Source organism: Puntigrus tetrazona, chromosome 11 (genome assembly GCF_018831695.1).
Source record: "Puntigrus tetrazona isolate hp1 chromosome 11, ASM1883169v1, whole genome shotgun sequence".
Taxonomy (NCBI): Eukaryota; Metazoa; Chordata; class Actinopteri; order Cypriniformes; family Cyprinidae; genus Puntigrus; species Puntigrus tetrazona.
Genome location: NC_056709.1, coordinates 18,075,512 through 18,095,050, shown reverse-complemented (window position 1 = coordinate 18,095,050; position 19,539 = coordinate 18,075,512). Strand labels below are relative to the sequence as shown.

Below are 19,539 nucleotides of genomic sequence, written 5' to 3'. Positions count from 1 at the left end.
AAACATGAAGCCAGCACTAGAAAACTTACGGGTATGTTCTCTCTCTTTCTGTCTGCCTTTATACACACACCAGATTTAAACCTTTTTGTCCGTTATATGCTCTAATGAAATAAAAAGCCCTCAAACACTTTTTAGAAACGCAATCATTACCTTGCAACAAATCTCATAAACCTGAGAAGTCAAGGGAGCGAGTTTACGGTTTGAAATGGCCTTTTGATAGTTGGTTAGGCTGTCTAAACGAACCGCCTGTCCTGCTGGTTGGGGGTCAGCAGCCGCCTGCATGGTATCTCATGACAGCCTGGTGGAATTTGAGCTACCACAGGCCACTGCTTTATATGCTCCTATCAGGTCCTCGATGTTTGTGAGTGATAATGTGCCATTTCTTTTCACAAATGGAGCGTGGCATAACTGTTTGTAGAAGAGCAGAGACAGACAGATATTGTCAAGACAGATATTGTTCAGTCGGCTGCTTTCTTTTATTCTGCACTAGAGCTTCAGCATTCAGCTCAGCACAGATATCAGATGTTGTCATCCACTTTATACCCCATAAGGGCCACCAGTGATGGACGAATAATACTAGATAGGTGGTGTGCTGGAACCCATCCCTTGACAGGTGTAATATTAGGCTACACATCTTCCTCAGTTCCGCAGATCAAATTTCAAACAGGATTCCCCAAGTAAGATGCTTAAGGGGCGTTGATGTCATTGTACGGAAGTGAGTTGGACCACACTGCTGGGCACAGATAGCAGTGCCACTGAAGACAATAGGAGGACAACGTGGGAGTTTCGACAGGAATTCGAACTGAGCTGGACCATAGAGGGGACTTGGGATGTCGCACCAGACGGGTATTCATGGTAGGCACCATTTCAGTACACTACTGGCCCGTACAGGTTTATAAAATGTTACATTTAGAATAAATCATGTTTGATATACTTTTATGAGTTTTCTTTCTGTTCTCCTTTTAGCGAAAGAAAAGCACGCATTTTTAGTTATACGTGTAATAGACACCGTTAAGATATGCAAAAAGTAAAAAAAAGGCACTTTGGAATAAAACCTGTAAAAGCTCTAGATTAAAAACGTTTGCTTTAAAATCTTGCATTTAACTTTTTTTTAGATTTGCATGGAGGCTCTGTGCAAATGTGTTCGTCTTTGGGCAAAGGGGACTGTCTATGTAAAAAGGAGATTGTACTACTAAAAATGCTTAATTTTAAACTTTTTGTTCTCCAGTGTAGTGTTCTATATAGTTTTGACATAAAGAGATAGTTTTATGCTGTGTTTTATGTGAATGATGATGGGAGGTAATTTAAGCTTACGGGCGGAAGCGCTGTTCCTCATCCATCTCACCTGCACCTACATCATTTATGAGTCCTGATGCCCTGTTACCATGGTGAGGCCAAGAATGAGGCACGGGCCGCACAGTGTGGAAGCAGTGTAAAATTTCCTTTGTTTCAGTCGATTTTCTTGGTGTTTTTATAATTTATGACATGAAATACTAGGCCTATGTAACGGGGTAGTCTCTGTCTATTCTTATGATAATTAAATGTCTGTGGCATAAACTAATTCTTAGGTTTACTCACTGTGTCCTGTCTCTGTTGTATTGTCATATGCTGTATACTTCACTACTGAAACCAGCAACTCCAGACTTGAGAGAGTTCCTCGTGAAGGCAAGAAGGGGCGCTGTCAGGGTGGTGAAGATTGTTATAAGGAGCGGTGAGTAGGAGCATTTTTGTTTGTGAGGCCGTCTGTATATGTAGTACAATAATAGTATTTCAATACCCACAGGATGGTTTTGTTTGAGCACATATGTTGATGTCAGGCCTCACATGATTTTGTAATAAAACAATACCTACTGTAGAATAAGCTGTAATTCAATTATGTTTTTAAAAATGATAATATTGTTGAAATAAATAGCCACTTACGCGTATTTAAAGTGAGCACACTTTTAGGACTATGTGTCGTAATACTCTAAGGTACATCTTAACATGTTTTAAAGTAATTTGTTTACACAAATAGTAATTTTTAGTTATAATTTGTCATGCTTTCAGTAAGTATTCTTATTGTGATGTGTTGACTAACATCATAAAGCACATGTAAAGTGGACTACTTGGTTAAAAATGTAGCTATTGTATTTACATTTACATTTACATTTAGTCATTTAGCAGACGCCTTTATCCAAAGCGACGTACAAATGAGGTAAAAATTACAATAAAAGTAGTATAAAACATTTTAAATAATTATGAAATTTCATGGAAAGACGTATTTAGTCCTACTCAAAAAGCACTCTAAAGTTCAACTAATTGCATTTAATATGAATGTTAATTATAATACAGTTCATTAAGGGCAATTACATGTCCAGAAACAGGACATTCAGTTCACATTAAAGAATGTTATTGCTTATATTGTACTTATTTATCGTTACCACTTATCATTTAGAAGCTGTTTTATCATTGAAAACCTAACAAACATACATAAATGTTTTGCTTAAAAGTGTGCTTTTGCTATGTTTTAAAATAAATGACACTCGGTTTGATGTTTTTCCATGTAAGGCTGCATACATTTACTCTAGCAAATATATTTCAGTCACTTGTTGACTCTAAAGAATGTCAAGTAAATGTGGAGATAAATTGGACTCTGGAATGTTATCCGTGCAGTGCTAGTGTATGATAACATGGCACCGTGCTGTTTTTGGACCCAGAGTGATAGTCAGTGCATTTATCTGGGGCTACTGCAAGTAGTCAGGGTGTGTGTTATGAGGTGTGTATGTGTGTGTATCTGTCTGTGTGTGCTTCAGAACAGCTGGTGTTGGGAGCGTACAGAGAGGTGTCTCAGAGCTGGGATCAGGACTACGATGCCTGTGTCCTGCCCATGCTGGACGGTCTGGAACCCTGTTATATCCTTTACCGCCTCGACTCACAGAACCAGCTGGGATATGAGTGGCTGTTTATCTCCTGGTCGCCGGACCAGTCACCGGTAAGTAGGAAACACATTATAAAGTTGAGTGTGTTTGCTAAATACAAAATCCTCTACTATATAAATAATGTTCTTTTTTAACCACTTTGGCTTAAAATATTGTCAGTTCTGTGTGACCATGCCCATTCATTCCACACTATAAAGGTGAGGTTAAAGATGGTGTACGCTGCTACCCGTGCCACACTGAAGAAAGAGTTTGGAGGAAGTCACCTGAAAGATGAGGTGTTTGGAACAGTCCAGGTGTGTAGACAGGGGTATATTTAAACAAGAAATATTTGATACCTGTACTGTTACAATATATGTTTTTACATACATATATGTATAGCAATGTAAATGTTTTTTTTTTGATCCCGCTGCATGGGTGTTTTGGGGCAAATGTTTTTTTTATTTGTTTTTGGAGCGAATAGGACCACAAATATTTTTGAGAATCAGCTTGCAGAAATTATAAGCAATCAGAATCAAGTATCCCAGATATAAGCTCAATATTCAACATTGTGTGGTGCCTGAAATCATGAGCCATCAACAGTATAAAATGTACTTTCCTGACAAACGCCCATTTGTTTTCTGCACTCAATCTTAACGTTCTTTATTGGCTTCCTTTAATATTAATGGGGACTTTCTACTGGGCAAAAAAAAAAATAATTTTATTTTTATTCATATTAAAATGCACTTCACACTAGAAAAAAGTTTTATATGAACAGAAAGAGTACAAATAATGTCCAGGGGGGAAAAGGGTCCAAAATAAACAGGGGAACCGGTGTCCTCGTCATGCTGCAGGGATAGAGAAGTTCAGGCAGTGTTCGAGGGGGAAGGATACAGGTAAGGAGCAAACATATTGTCCACATTGTCCACAGCCCATGATTTTTGCCGTTGACACCGTTTGGCATTGGCACAAGCGACCAAAAGTTTAGCTATAGCAGCCCGGGCATGTATATTGACCGAACAGTTTTGGTGAAAACAGGAGAGTTAAGGTGCACATTTAATTCTGTAGTGAGTTGTGCAGCTGTGGTTTTGTTTTTTTGGTACAATCTGGTTTAGCACCTGGACATCCCTTTTAGACAGCTTCCTCTTGCGTCCACAGTCACTTCTGTTGGATGTGGTTCGTCCTTCTTGGTGGTATGCTGACATTACAGTGAATACCGTGGCTCTTGATAAATCACAAAGACTTGCTGTCTGGGTCACAGATATGCCAGCAAGACATGCACCAACAATTTGTCCTCTTTTAAACTCTGATATGTCACCCATAAAATTGAGTGCATTGCAATATTTTAAGCAAAACTGTGCATTACTGGTGGAATGTGCAACCAGACCATTACTTTTTTTCTTTACATATTTAGAGGTGTGATGATGTGTCATCTAAGCACTATTTTCTATCTGCAGGAAGATGTGTGTTTCCAAGGTTATCTACGACACCTGTCCTCGTCCGCCTGTCCGGCTCCCCTCACCACTGCTGAGCAACAGCTACATCAGATTAAAATTACAGAGGTGAGGAAGGTCAAAAACGTTTGTATGCTTCAAAACACTTCACACCAAAACTGAGACAAATCTGACTAACTAAATATCTAATAAACAAATGCATTTTTTAATGCACCCCACAGGACAAAGTGGCACGAGTAAGTGTACTATGATTGATTTACTTTTCAAGTCTTTAAGTATTAAGGGGATTTTCACAAAAGGTTTGTACTGTTCCATTTAGGATGAGAGAAGACGAGTTGCCAGCATAAGTGGACAAGCAAAGGTAGCCTCATCTATCTAAATTTAAAAGTATACATACACATGTGTGTGTGTGTGTGTGTGTGTGTATATATATAAGAAAAAATATATATACAGTGCCCTTCTTTGGGAGAATTGGAACAGTAATGCCAAAATTGCTCTGTTTGCTGTGGAGTCAAGAAATCTGTAAATATGATTAAAGGTGGAATATGAGACAAATCTACAGAATGTCACATTTTATTATTGGGTGATTTAATACATATGTTTTACCAGAAGATCAGCACTTCAAGTTTCATCCTATCTGATGTGAGCATAAGGCAAAAGCATCCTCTGTAAAGCACGGTGGAGATGGTGTCCTGGCATGAGCATGCTGTCTCTGAAACAGGCCCTCTCAACTTTAATGAAGAGTTAATATATGTTGGATCAGGAAAAACATGACAAAAAAAAATTATCATGGCAAAGATGGAAAGTCTTAGAATCAATCTCCAGATTTAAATCCAACTGCACGTGAATTTTACCCACTGAAGAAGGGACAAAAAAGCAGAAACTCAAAAAATGGCTGCATTAAAGGCTGAGAAAAGCAAGTCAGAGGATGAGACCAATAGTCTGGTGACGTCCATGCATCACAGACTCACTGGTCTGATTGCACGCAAGGGATCTGCAACTAAATAATAGCTTAGATCAACTGTCCCAATACTTAATCTCAAACCAAACAGTGAGATCAACTCTGAAAGTGGTGTCCTTTTTATTTGGTAACATTTTTGTTTGGTATGTCCTGAAATAACTTAAAATAAAAAAAAGTGACATTCTGTACTTTTGTCTCATATTCATCTTTTAACCATATTTGTAGATATGGTACACAGCAAACAAAGCAATTTTGTCACTACTGTACCGATACTTACAGAGAGCGCTGTATATAGAGTCATGGCCAAAAATACTGACCAAAAAAGGCTTGAAAATGAATCTGCATTGTTAATCCGTTTGATCTTTAAGGATTAATGTTAACAGTTAAAATTTAACTTTCAGTGGATAATAAGAATTTAAAATGGGGGAAAATATAATTATAAAATAAATGTTTTTTTCTATTACACATTGGCCACAATTAGTCAACACTTTTTATAACCTCCATTTGCCAGTTTAACAAAATTTTCTCATATAATGCCAGATGAGGTTAGATAACACCTTCATCCAGAATCACTCCAGACTCTTTAGATTCCCAGCTTTTGTTGCTTTTGGTGCTTCTTCTCTTCAGTTCACCTCACTCATTTTCTACAGGGTTCAGGTCAGATAACTGGAATGATCAGAAGATGAAGCAGAAGCTTGGTTTTTTGCTCAGTGACCTATTTTTGTGTTGCAGGTTTGTGTTTGAATTATTGTACGGTTGGAAGATCCAAACATGGCCCATTATAAGATTTATAACACAGCCAGTCACTTACAGTTTTTTTTAGCATTGATAGAATCAATGATGCCATGTGTCTGATCAAGATGTCCAGGACCTCCAGCAGAAATATAGGCTCACAACATAAAAGAAATATTTCATTGTACACATGGGGTCATTTTTATCCCTGTGTCCACAAAACCCATGATTAGTGGTATTGAATATGTTGGAGTTCGTTTTGGATAAGCTAGAAGAAATTCTCTTGAAACTCTTGAAATTCTCTTGAAATTATTTCATAATGATATTTTCCCCTATTTAAAATTCTTACTATCCAATAAAAGGTTTGATTTTTATGAATTTTCTAGTTAAAGATCAAAAGGTTTAACAATGCAGATTCATTTTCACGGCCTTCTTTGATCACATTTACCAAGGGTGCCAAAATTTTTGTCCATGACTGTATATATATATAAAAATCATTGTTTTCTGTTACGTGTTTCGGATACAGACAGAGATCAGCGTGGAGAGTAAAAATCCGACTTTGCAGGGTTTGGCGTTCCCATTGCAAGAAGAGGCTAAACATGCTTTGCAGCAGCTTAAATTTAAACGGATCAATTACATTCAATTAGTAAGTTCCACATATACACATGAAAAAAGCTAAATGTTCAGACTGCACTTTATATATATATATATATATATATATATATATATATATATATATATATATATATATATATATATTAATTACTAGTTACTATTACTAGTTACAATTACCTTCATTATGCATACAAATAAAATGCAAAAAAAACATTCTTTACTTTACATGATTTTTATAACAGGATTCACTAATATTACATTTCGGAATAAATGAAGCAACAAAACATCACCACATACAATGTTATGCTTGCTGCACTGCACATAATCTTAAGATTAATAACATGGCACATTTTACTGTATCGTTTCTTAAGCGGCTGGACACCGAACGAGAGACAATTGAGCTGGTCCACACCAGTCCTACAGAGACCATAGATCTGCCAAGCAGAATCCCCACTGATACCCCACGATACCACTTTTTCCTGTACAAACATGCCCATCAAGGACAGGCACTAGAAGCTGTAGGTTAGTACCAAAATGTAGCTGATTTAACTATTCTGCTAGTGTCACAGTATGCTGAATTGGCTTCTCGGTATTGGTAATAAGATTTTTGTTTCTTCAAAGCTAATGTTTGTTATGTTTGTGTTTGAATATGTGGAGCAGTTTTCATCTACTCCATGCCTGGGTATAGCTGTAGCGTAAAAGAAAGGATGCTGTACTCCAGCTGTAAGAATCGACTGCTGGATGAGGTAGAGAGAGACTATCACATAGAGATCGCCAAAAAGGTACAGTTGGTCCTAACACTGTACGGTATGTTTGTGTGTGTGTGTGTGTGTTTTTAATAGCTGTTGAAACTTTGACCTGAGTAGAAGAGTACGAGGATGCCAGATACTTGAGAATGGAAATAAAATCATGTTTTATAATATTCATAAATCATATTGATTTACTTTTTATGGAAACTGTAATACTTTTTGTTCAGGATTAGTAGTAGAAATAACAAAAAAGGAGCATTTATATATTATATATTCATATTTTGTAATATTATTATTAATATGTTTACTGTCACTTTTGATCAGTTTAGTCCGTCATCGCTAGGTAAAAGTATCTATATATTTAAAAGCTATTTGAAACTTTGAATAACAGCTTAATAATCCATAACATACGATATTTGCTTTGAATCAAACACTCATATTTATCCACATTTCAGTAAATATTTTTATATGTTTATATGTTTAGATGGAGATTGATAGTGGAGAGTGCCTGACCGAGGATTTCCTTTATGAAGAGGTTTACCCGAAGCAGCATGCTCTGAAACAAGCCTTCACCAAGCCAAAGGGCCCAACAGGGAAACGAGGGAACAAGCGTCTAATCAAAGGATCGGGAGAGAACGGAGATGAGAGCTAGAATCATACAGTCAGAACATGTAAAATGACAGCTGATACACTTGTCTGTAGCCTGTTTCTTGTCTTAGCTATCCTTTTGGAGCTTATTATTTTTTATGTTAGATTTTAACTTGTCTTCTTACATTCTGAAACACATTCTCACATGGTTTTCAAGGCCACATAAATGTGTTGTTTAGAGGATGATTTTTATGTTAAGATAAAATAAAATCCATTAATCCGTCTTGTTAAATCTCCTTTTTTGTCTATGGAGAAGCATTATGTTTACACTTATATATATATATATATATTGCAGCTGCATTTAGTACTAGAGTGTGGATACTGTTGGATAATTATCCAATAGTTTAATAGTAATGATGTTATATATTTATGAATACTCATCAGTTGTGTAGTAGACATAAAGCAGGTCTTTAAAAACATATATTTGTATATATATATATATATATATATATATACACATTTTTAATTTAATGGCTTTTCTGGGTTTGTCTCTTAAAGGGTTAATGCATGTGCTGATCCAGGGCCAGCTCTATCAGTCACTAGGATGTTGGGATGTAATTAACCATATGACTAACATTCTGGCAATAAACATTTTCTGGAATTAGACTTACTCAGCACTACGCTTACCTTGCAGTTACCTCCCATCACAGCCCTCGCTGTCGCCCAGAGATCTCTCAGTTAACGCAGCTGGCGCAGAGGTCAATTTCAGCGACTGTTTCAGCATTCCCGGAAAGCTCTTTACTGGGAAAGTCATCCGCCTCCAAACCGGCACGGACGCTTCGTCAGAGGCGCGCGGCAGCCAATGGAGACGCGGCGACGGTCGAGAGCGCAGTTCTGCGAAACGCCAAGCGGCCGCGAGCGCAAAGATGCAGCGCGTTTCTCGGAACGCGTTTCCTAGAATGCGCGTCACCTCATAAAACAGCCAAACGTGCCTGCAAAGGCGTTTCTTATTTTTCTTATTACAGGAAAATAGCAATCCGCCAAGCCAAGCGACCTATTACTCTTGTTTGAATACTGCCACCGAGCTTTTTTTTTTTTTTTTTTTTTGGTTGTTGATGTTGTTTTTCGTCCTCATTTCTCTCCTTTCGATTTCCTGGAGAACACTTGACAGAGGAGGCTCGTTCGGCTTTAGGGATTTACTGCTGTAAAATGTTTAGATGTTGACCGCATTCCCTCGCTTTTGTGGACGTTTGGTCGCCCTTATAGCGCCGCTGGAACAATGTTCCAAAGGATTCGCGTAAATTTCACGGTCTTTCCAAACTGTCATCGCACAGAAATCTGCCGCCTCTTGGTTACTTACAGAAGGTGACGGTTTTATGCCCACAAAGGTAAGAAATCTGTCTACGTGTTTTGTATCTGAGATCCCTTTAGTTTCGTAGGAAGCGTGAGGCGGCCAGACCTGTATGGTGGGTTTGCGCTCGACTCGTTTGCGATGAACTGCAGAGGTTACCTTTTCCGCCCGTCTTTTTTTATTTTAGTTCGTAATCCCTACCCCATTCTCGCTGCTGGTATTTCGAAATTGTTCTCATCGGAATGATTTTTAATGTTGCGTTGTGTAATAAGCAGCGAAACGTGCACTGAAAGTTACTGTCTGCAAACATGAAACTTTTTTTTTTTTAAAAAACAGCACATGCGTATTTCCCTGCCATGGCTGTTGAGTCTAATTTAAATGTAATTGTAATCGTTATAATTAAAAATATATATATATATTTCTATTTCAACACAGGTAAATGGAAACCGTAGTTTAACTGGCTTTCCATTTGAATCATTTTTGTTTTATTGAATTCATAACACGCCTGTGAGCGTACTTTACAGTTTGTGTAAATTTAACTTGAATAAAATCTTTAAAAAAATTATATAGGCTATGGACATAATTATCTATAAAAGAAAAAAAAATACAATAAATCAATATAAGCTGCAGTTGTTTGTAAAGGCTTTTAGAATAATAATAATAAAAAAACACATTTACCTTTCCGGTGCATTTCAGAGATTAGTGTATAATGAGTGTATGATAACTTAACCATTTGAGTCATGATATTTCTGTAATCTAACATATATAAAGGATAACATGCAGATTCTGACTGTATTTGAGGCTTCCCAATAACATTGAAACATGTGTGACTTTCGACATATTTGCAACTTCTTCTCTTGTAAAATCTGTTGTTTACCCCGTTGAAATTCTTGCCACGTTGTGTAAACAGCATGCAAGTGCATTTTCTCGTTCTTGGCGCACTTCACTTCCTCTGTTCTTTCTTTGACTCCACTGAAATTATGAATTACAAAAGAGGCGATATCGAACTCGCAGCGGTTTTAACCTTTGGACTGTTTTCTCTGCTGTCTCACTTCATTTCGTAGATTTAAACAAAAAAGCAGTTCATTGCACGGCAATTATTCTGAAGAAATGTGTTTTTTTTCTTTCATAAGAAAGCCCTCATGCCAGAGCCACCTTCAGGAATGGTCGCTAGCCACACAAGTGCCCAAAACGAGAGGGTTGAATCAGAGGTTCATCCGATTCAGCGGGCCCAAGCCGTTCCGTACTCATGGGCCCCGGCTGAGGACTTGCGTTTTATCACCACCACCTTTCAGCACCTACATACCTCAGGTATATAATATTTAAGCAGTGATGTGCACTTATGTTTCTTATGTTTCATGATTGCATCTGTCCAGTGGCAACGATCGGGTCAAACCCACAACACATAAACTACTCCCAACAAATAATAGCATACACAAATTCTTCATATGAGCATTGCACTTCACTAAATAACTTCATCAAATAAATACATTTTTACAAAAAGCGTTTATTTGCGTGGACACAGGACAAAGTTTAAGGGTGCACATGTAATATCTGAGAAAGTGCAGAGCCACAATCGCTGTATTTGGGAGAGCAAGTCTGCTTTAAGACGAAAGATTTGAGCCCCTGAGCGCCCACAGGATTCTCGTCTATGAATTGAAGATTATGTGTAATGCTGGATTATAATAACAAGCCCTATACAGAGTCTCAAGTCATCTTTTTACATTTATGTATTTTATATTTTATGAAGAACAGATTGTGCCCTAAAGTGATTACAGCAATAGTCTATTTCTGTGCTGATAAAATATTTATACATTTATTTTTTTAATTTAGAAACAAATAATTATTAATTATAATTTAATTATTATGTTTTAGATTAACATTATTATTACATGATATCAAATACCCTTCAAAAGTTCAGGTTTAGTACAATTTTTTGATGGTTTAAAAGACGTTTCTACTCATGCTGCAGTTATTTGCAGTATTTGTACTAATTTGAATTGTAATTTAAAATAATTATTTTCTGTTTAGTTATATTTTGAATTTTCGGCAGCCATTACTCCAGTCTTCAGTATCATATGATCCTTCAGAAATTATTCTGATATGCTGATTTGTTGCTCAAGAAACATTTGTTATTATTATCAACAGTTGTGCTGCTTCCTATATATGTGTGTGTATATATATATATATATATATATATATATATATATATATATATATATATATTATTTTTTAATTTTTTCTTTCTATGTGAATAAGGTACTGATCTCAGTTGGTAGTGTATGTCATTAATATAATTTCTTTATCTTTAAGGCTGGTACTGGGGTGGTATGACAGCCAGTGAGGCAAGGGATGCCCTAATTGGAGCATCAGAAGGGACTTTCCTTGTCCGTGACAGCAGCCATCCACTCTACCTCTTCACCCTGTCTGTACAGACGTGGAGAGGTCCAACTAATGTCCGTATTGAATATGACAGCGGCCAATTCCGTCTCGATTCCAGTTTTCCAGCCCGATCTAGCCTGTTGTCCTTCTCTGCTCTTCCTAGCCTCGTGCAGCACTACACATCCACGAGTCAAGAGGAGGAGAGGATAGCAGCTGAAGAACGTCACATGGTGTCAAAGGACAATGGCATCCTGCTAAAGCTCAGGAAGCCTCTGTACAGGCCTCAGGCCTTCCCGACATTACAGCACCTCACACGCCTCACTATAAACAGACAGACAGATTGCCATAAACAGCTGCCACTGCCACGGCCACTGCTGCTGTACTTGCAAGAATACCCCTTTCAGGTGTGAGGACACTTGGGGGGATGTTTGTGCATTTCGGGGTGGGGACTTTTGCAAAGTCAAAAGTGTTTTAGCCAAAATTTGCAAATATTGCTCCCTGGCAAAATCATGGGTACGTTTATTGCGGTCATGTATCAGAGGTGTGCAAATAAGGTGTGCAAATAAAGAACTATTTTGTGTAAAAAAAAAAAAATAATTATATTTGTAAATACTTCTCATTTTGGTGAACAAAATGTTTCTGTTTCCTTCCGTGCTTCGAAGAATGGAGCTTCAACTCTGCGCACATACTGCCATCACCAGAACAATAAAAAAAAGTAAAGCATCAAAATACGTATACATAAATGTATTCTGACCTTGTGTCTCCAAAGGGGTTGCATTTTAAGCACTCTGTTTGAAGATATTTAGGAAATAGTTGACAATAAAAAATATTTAGCTAATTAAGAACTAGTTTTCTGTTAGAATGTCATCATTACATGAAAAGTTAAAGGCTTTTTTTTACACACCAAACACATTGGGATGTAACAGCAAATAAACCAACAAAAAAAGACACTGTCTTTGAAAGCGTAGAGCAATGAATTTCCATTTTACATTTTAAGTAATGTAGGCTAATCTTTTATTTATTTATTTTACCTAGTAAAAATACAAATAATATTTCAGTACATATGATGAAATTCGCTACGCATCTTTAGACGAGCTCTCCGTTTTATATGAAAACACGCAGAATTTTTTTTCGTCAAATCGTCATGGGCAGGTCTATTTTTTCGCTCACTAATACACAATATGTATAATATACACTTCTTTCGAATATGTCACTGGATTATGAAGACTAGTTCGGGACTTTTATTTTGAAAGTGTCGTTGCGCGTCAGGTGGATCGCGGCTTCGCCTTGTCATAAGGTTGCGCATTTTACTTCGAATGTTTATGACAATATGGCGGAAGGAGAGGAGCCGTAAGTGAAATTTTGTACAAAACTGCACATAAATCCCTCGTAACAGTGCTTGTAGTTCAATCAACAGGACGCAAGAACGTTAACTTGCGGGTAGCAGAGCATGAATGAACCTTCTTTTATTCTCTCTTTTTAGGGAGAAGAAAAGAAGGAGAATAGAGGAGCTGAATGAGAAGTTAGTGAAATGAAAGATAAGAATTTAGATGTGGCAGCCAGCAGGTTTGCTTTGGGGGGTGTTGAATCTTACAACGAGCTTCATCTGTACTGCAGATATTGTTCAGACATGATTTTGAACAGCTCTCCGCATATAGACCCACTGTACATAAAATACAATGTAATCTAACGTTGTCTGAAAGCGTGCGAAACCTCCAAACGCTGCTGTTTGCACACATGCCATAATGTTCTTTCATAACATAAAGTGAAATTTACCTAAATTCAGTACCGTTCAAGCCATACATTAATTACTGTACAAAAAATATTGTATATTATTATATGTGCAACCCTGGACCACAAAACCAGTCATAATCATAAATTAATCATGCTCTGCAATCTGAATAAATAAGATTTCCATGGATGTATGGTTTGTTAAGATAGGACAATATTTGGCCGAGATACAACTATTTAAAAATCTGGTGTCTGAGGGTGGAAAAAAAAGTAAATTCCTTTAAAGTGGTCCAGATTAAGTCTTTAATAATTAGAAATTAAGTTTAGATATACATGCTAGGAAATGTACAAAATGACAGAATGCAACATGATCTTTACTTAGATTTTTGGCATAAAAGAAAAATGCATCATTTTGACCCATACGATGTATTGTTGGCTATTGCAACAAATATACTTGTGCAACTTATGACTGGTTTTCTGATCCAGGATCACATATGTGAATGTTTTTTGTAATTACCAAATAAACTGTGGAGTGAATGTGCTGTGTTTCTAAATATTTGTATTTCTCCACAGTATGGTTGTGGATGGAGGGAGCGGGGATCGCTCTGACTGGCAGGGAAGATGGGACCATGTCAATAAGTTCTTAGAGAGAGCAGGACCCTTCACTCATCCGGATTTTGAACCCAGCACTGAGGTATGACATAAATCTCAATGCACTCTGTCATATATATATATATATATATATATATATATATATATATATATATATATATATATATATATATATATATATATATAATGTATCATATTATTCAGTGTAATATATATATATATATATATATATATATATATTCCAGATCCCATTTAAAATGTTTACTTTATTCTATGGCTACTGTTAAGGAGACAATCAATTAATCAGAAAGTTCAAGCATTTTATCAGAACAAATTCATTAGATTTTTTCTGTTAATTTTGCTTTGTATAGATTACTTAATAGCTGGTTTAAAAATATAAAGACAGGCTGTGCTGTACTTCTTAGGAAATTAAATAAATACAGGTTTTATCGCAAGAGCATTTTTTGAAGTTATTACATTATTGTAACAGATAAAGATAGATGAGCGTAGAGTCATTTTTCTTCTGTTTACCACTTTTTGGAGCTATATGCAGAATATTTAATCAGGTTCTGTCCTGTGACTGTCATAAAACAGTTCCTCAACCAGGTTGCCTTAAGATAATGAGATGAATGTCAAATCCAACATTAAAATACATAAATTTTTGATTTATTTAATCAAGACATATTTCATTTTAATAAAAAAATATATATATAATTTTCAGAATATATATATATATATATATATATATATATATATATATATATATATATATATATATATATATATATATATTCAGAATCAGAGTTTATTAAAAAAGCAAAAAACATCACATCACAATAATCCACCATAAATAATCCGTCGTAAAGGACTATAGTTTTTGAGGTATTTACTCTCTTCTCTTTTCATAAACTCTGTACATCTTCTTCTAGTCTCTCCAGTTTTTACAGGAAACATGCAAAATTCTGGTTATTGGAGCTGGTGGACTTGGTTGTGAGCTGCTCAAAGATCTGGTACAGGTTTTGTTGTGCTGTATTTTTTTTTTATTTTTTTGACAGATTAGGGTTGCATCAAAATGAAAATTCTGGGCTGAAACCGAAAATTCTCAATGTAACTAGCAAAAAAATGTTGGCGGCCAAATTTCGATGCATCCCTAAAACAGATTCTTGTTTAATAACAGCTATAATATTCTACACCTTGAAATTACAAAGATGCTAATTGCTGTGTTTTTTCCCGTCTTGCTCATATGTGGTTTTATAACCCAGGCCTTGTCCGGTTTTCGGCACATTCATGTTGTGGACATGGACACCATTGATGTTTCTAACCTTAACAGACAGTTCCTCTTCAGGTTAGTTTTAGTAGGGTGACCATACGTGCAATTTTTGCCGGACGCTTCCGGTTTCTGTACCTTTTGCTTTGATTCAAAATACCTTGAGAGCATTTTGAAAACGTAAGGATCGGTCTGCACGCAAACAAAGCCGAAACCTAGATATTTTAGGCTATATAGAAAATCTGTCCAGGACGTGTCCGGAGAAAATGGCTCTTATTGTCACCCTAGTTTTGGTCAGCTGATAGCTGTCTTTTTGAGTCTTTTCTTGATCTTTTATTTATTAATGTAAACTGATCGCTGTTATATCCGCAGACCGAAGGATGTGGGACGACCAAAGGCAGAGGTCGCGGCAGACTTTGTAAACGGCAGGGTCCCAGGCTGCAATGTCGTCCCGTATCCTTCAAAGCGCATTAAATGTATATTCAAATACTAAAAAACTCCTTTAATCATTCCCTCAGAACATTTTTATTTTGGGAATGCTGTTACATGTTTCTGTTTGATACAGTACCGCTCAGACGTTTTGGGTCAGCATTCATCATATGTGTGTCAGAATATTATTTATTATTTATATATATTTACCTTAATATACAATGCAGACATTTTCAGAAAATCCAGGACTTCGATGAGTCGTTTTACAGGCGTAAATATCCTATAACTATTTTTCTTTTGTCTAAAATGCCTTATCTTATGTTAACCCAAAGTTCCATGAAAAGGTTTTGTACTGCGTTGTGATACTGTGGTTTTGTTATGTTATGACACTTTTTGGGGGGAGGCTCTGCTTGGAAATCTGAGTAATGTTATTTTGTATTATTTTTGTTGTTACTGCGTAGAATTTCACATAGTAGTCTGTGGCCTGGACTCTGTTGTTGCCAGAAGATGGATGAATGGGATGCTGGTATGTGTTTATTGTCCTGAACTATCTGTCATCTTAAATGCATAGATCTGTCATCTAAATAAAGTGTTTCTAATCTGTGAGAAGTTTATATATATATATATATATATATATATATATATATATTATTATTATTATTATTATTATTATTATATTTTTTTTTACATAGCTAGAAATATGGGAATGTGCTTTTTTTATCCATGTCTGCTAGTGTACTTAAATATTACCAAATGATTACCTGATGTAATGTAAAATGAAATGCTTACAAATGTCATTTCAATTCATATAATCATGCATCTGTTACTAACGTTATGTAATGTTATTTATTAAAGACAGGTATTTTAAAAATGTACCTTGTTTTGTCTTTCTCAGTTATCTCTGCTGATTTATGAAGATGGTGTCCTAGATCCCAGTTCCATTATTCCATTAATAGATGGAGGCACAGAGGGCTTCAAGGGCAATGCCCGAGTCATTCTTCCAGGCATGACAGCTTGCATCGATTGCACCCTTGAGCTCTACCCTCCACAGGTGCACACTGGGAATTTTGTGTTAAGTTAAATTTCAAAAGCCTTTTGTCTTACTCGATTTTGTCCCCTACACAGATAAACTTTCCGATGTGCACGATAGCCTCTATGCCACGGTTACCAGAACATTGTGTTGAATACGTCCGCATGCTGCTTTGGCCCAAAGAAAAGCCTTTCGGAGGTGCTTGAATTCACAGTATTTGCATAGCATCCAAAACCATATTTAGTTATATTGCTTCTAGGTAGTCTGCTATTATTCCACATTCAAATCCACATTCGTTTTCTTCAGATGGGGTAGCCCTAGATGGAGACGACCCAACGCACATCCAGTGGGTGTACCAGAAATCTCTGGAAAGAGCAGCAGAGTTCAGCATCACTGGGGTGACTTACAGACTCACCCAGGGTGAGTGATTTTTTTCTTTTTTTTTTTAAAGGAAATCAAGTTTATGTTTACAATCGTACACATTGTTGTTTGTAAGTTGTTGTTGATGTTCTACCTCACCTGTGTTTCAGGGGTCGTGAAGAGAATAATTCCTGCTGTGGCTTCTACAAACGCTGTTATTGCTGGTATGTTGACTTTGCAAGTGTTGCAAATGATGCTCGAAAGCCTTTTGGTATTGTTCAATAAGTTGAGCTTTAACTGGTAATTCTGCTTCTTCCTTTCTTTTTACATTTCAGCTGCTTGTGCCACTGAGGTTTTTAAAATTGCCACAAGGTAAAGTTATTTCCCTGGAGAGAGTGTTTTATTCACTGTTCATTCACATTTCTGATTTATTCTTTTACCTCTGTTAAACAGCGCCTATGTTCCCCTGAACAACTATTTGGTTTTCAATGATGTGGATGGGCTGTACACGTACACCTTTGAGGCTGAGAGAAAGGTTAATGATTTGAACATGATTTAAAAGACATGACAAAAAAAAAATAAAAGTAATGTTAAATGTTTCCGTTGCATGTGTAGGAGAACTGTTCCGCCTGCAGCCAGATACCACAAGACCTGCAGTTCCCGCCTTCGGCTAAACTACAGGACATTCTGGACTACTTGACTGAGAACGCCTCTCTGTGAGTCACAATATTTATTTATTTATCTATCTATCTATAAACGTTACTATAAGAACTAAATATATACATATGTATATATGTGTATATATATATATATATATATATATATATATATACAACTAAATAAATATAAATATATACACAACTAAATAAATATAAATATAAATATATATATACAAATTAAAATGAAGTAAAGTCAAAAAAAGACAATTTGAAGAGTAGAATCATGTTGATTATCTAAAAAATATCTTACAAGTAAAGAAAGAGAACCTTTCAAACTCTTGAAAGTAATTCCTAACAATATTTTAAACGTTTTAACTTAAAGCAAGGATAACTAACACAGTTCCACCCAATATCAAGTTCTTAATTTTAATCACCTATCCTTCATATCTCCAAAAAGTCTTTAGTTTTATCATATTTATAAAACAAGGATACAGCTTTACGATTCTCTCCAAAATACACCTTTTTTTTTGTTTCATTATTATGCTACTTTATTACTATCTTAAATAAATGGTTAGATAAACATGCCAATAAATTATTATTTTACTGTATTAGATGAACACGTAGCAACAAAATGGCAAGAACAAAATAAATGCTTAATATTTTTTCCCGTTCTAAGCAAAGCCTACTGAAAGAATCAGATTCATCTCGCCACTTTAATTTTATTTTTTATTCCTTTTAGTTAAAAAATATTAAATGTGACAATGTTACATAAGACGAAGTGCAAAAAAATGCGTTGTCCTCGTGTGTTAACTGTTTATTTATCTGGAACCTCCTGTTTGTAATAACATCGAGTCTTTTGTCTACAAGCCAAATGAAGTCTCCTGCCATCACGACAACCTTGGATGGAAAAAACAAAACTCTGTATTTACAGGTTAGAACATTTCTAACACGTACCGGACGTGCCATATGTAGCGACACACTTTTTTTTTTCAGAACATGCACTTTATTTTTGACACATTTGAAACTTTTACCTTCAGACCGTAACATCTATTGAAGAGAGAACGCGACCGAATCTAAACAAAACGCTGAAAGGTGATTGGAAGTCTATTGTGATATATCTTATTTGAAAAAAATGCATTGATGTTGCATACGTCTTAAATGCTTTCTTGCACTTGCAGAGCTTGGACTAGTTGATGGACAGGAACTGGCAGTGGCTGATGTCACCACTCCTCAGACTGTACTCTTCAAGCTCAACTTCATCTCATAGGACAAACGCTTCGTTCTCTTAGACATTTGCAGGTGGTTATTGCAGTCGTCATCAAAATGAAGCAGCCTTGGAAATGTAGTTTATAAACTCAACATATCAGCATCAGAGACATCACGTGCTCGGCTGGAATCGCCGCAGTTTGTATTTAGATTTTTCGGTCAGCTCTGTCCATCAAAGACACTTACAGGAGACTTTTTTTCTTTTCATCGTCTTGCACTGCTATAGTCGTAAGAGTCATTTTGGTGGATTTCTTTTTTATGCAAACTGTTCATCTATTTATTTTGTTGTTGTGCATTCGCAGTATCTTGTTCAGTGTCTTGTAGGAAAAAAAAAGTCGTTTTGAATTAAAATTAGAAATCATGTTTTAAACAAGTGCTGAAGTCCTAGTCCTGTAATGTTTTTCTATATTCTCAGTTTGAGAATAAATATTTAATTACATATTTATTAAATATTATAAA

General features: G+C 36.0%; 3 protein-coding genes across 9 annotated transcripts; all 3 read left to right on the top strand.

Moving 5' to 3' along the window:
* The first annotated feature begins 287 nt into the window (after positions 1-287).
* Positions 288-8,276, top strand: twf2b (twinfilin actin-binding protein 2b). Of its 5 annotated transcripts, none has more exons than XM_043252421.1 (11): positions 288-855; positions 1,634-1,711; positions 2,793-2,971; positions 3,116-3,211; positions 4,352-4,456; positions 4,570-4,584; positions 4,668-4,709; positions 6,607-6,687; positions 7,028-7,178; positions 7,317-7,438; positions 7,890-8,276. In XM_043252421.1, exons 1-11 carry the CDS (start codon positions 831-833, stop codon positions 8,055-8,057), a joined length of 1,062 nt encoding a protein of 353 aa, XP_043108356.1. In that variant the 5' UTR covers positions 288-830; the 3' UTR covers positions 8,058-8,276. The 5 variants fall into 5 exon arrangements, with proteins under 5 accessions (XP_043108356.1, XP_043108357.1, XP_043108354.1 ...); XM_043252419.1 differs by having other exon boundaries at positions 290-855; positions 6,568-6,687; XM_043252422.1 differs by lacking the exon at positions 4,570-4,584.
* Positions 8,277-9,111: 835 nt separating this feature from the next.
* cishb (cytokine inducible SH2-containing protein b) lies at positions 9,112-12,320 on the top strand. Of its 2 annotated transcripts, none has more exons than XM_043252426.1 (3): positions 9,112-9,381; positions 10,482-10,655; positions 11,658-12,320. In XM_043252426.1, the coding sequence occupies exons 2-3, from the start codon at positions 10,487-10,489 to the stop codon at positions 12,134-12,136; spliced, it is 648 nt and encodes a 215-aa protein (XP_043108361.1). In that variant the 5' UTR covers positions 9,112-9,381; positions 10,482-10,486; the 3' UTR covers positions 12,137-12,320. The 2 variants fall into 2 exon arrangements, with proteins under 2 accessions (XP_043108361.1, XP_043108360.1); XM_043252425.1 differs by having other exon boundaries at positions 9,122-9,381; positions 10,478-10,655.
* A 657-nt stretch (positions 12,321-12,977) lies between these two features.
* uba3 (ubiquitin-like modifier activating enzyme 3) lies at positions 12,978-19,461 on the top strand. Of its 2 annotated transcripts, XM_043252417.1 has the most exons (18): positions 12,981-13,076; positions 13,210-13,248; positions 14,031-14,151; positions 14,999-15,079; positions 15,332-15,414; positions 15,709-15,789; positions 15,993-16,036; positions 16,227-16,291; positions 16,661-16,816; positions 16,891-16,993; positions 17,102-17,215; positions 17,326-17,379; positions 17,491-17,527; positions 17,609-17,690; positions 17,771-17,871; positions 18,682-18,745; positions 18,852-18,906; positions 18,993-19,461. In XM_043252417.1, exons 1-18 carry the CDS (start codon positions 13,057-13,059, stop codon positions 19,079-19,081), a joined length of 1,389 nt encoding a protein of 462 aa, XP_043108352.1. In that variant the 5' UTR covers positions 12,981-13,056; the 3' UTR covers positions 19,082-19,461. The 2 variants fall into 2 exon arrangements, with proteins under 2 accessions (XP_043108353.1, XP_043108352.1); XM_043252418.1 differs by lacking the exon at positions 13,210-13,248 and having other exon boundaries at positions 12,978-13,076.
* Positions 19,462-19,539: the final 78 nt, after the last annotated feature.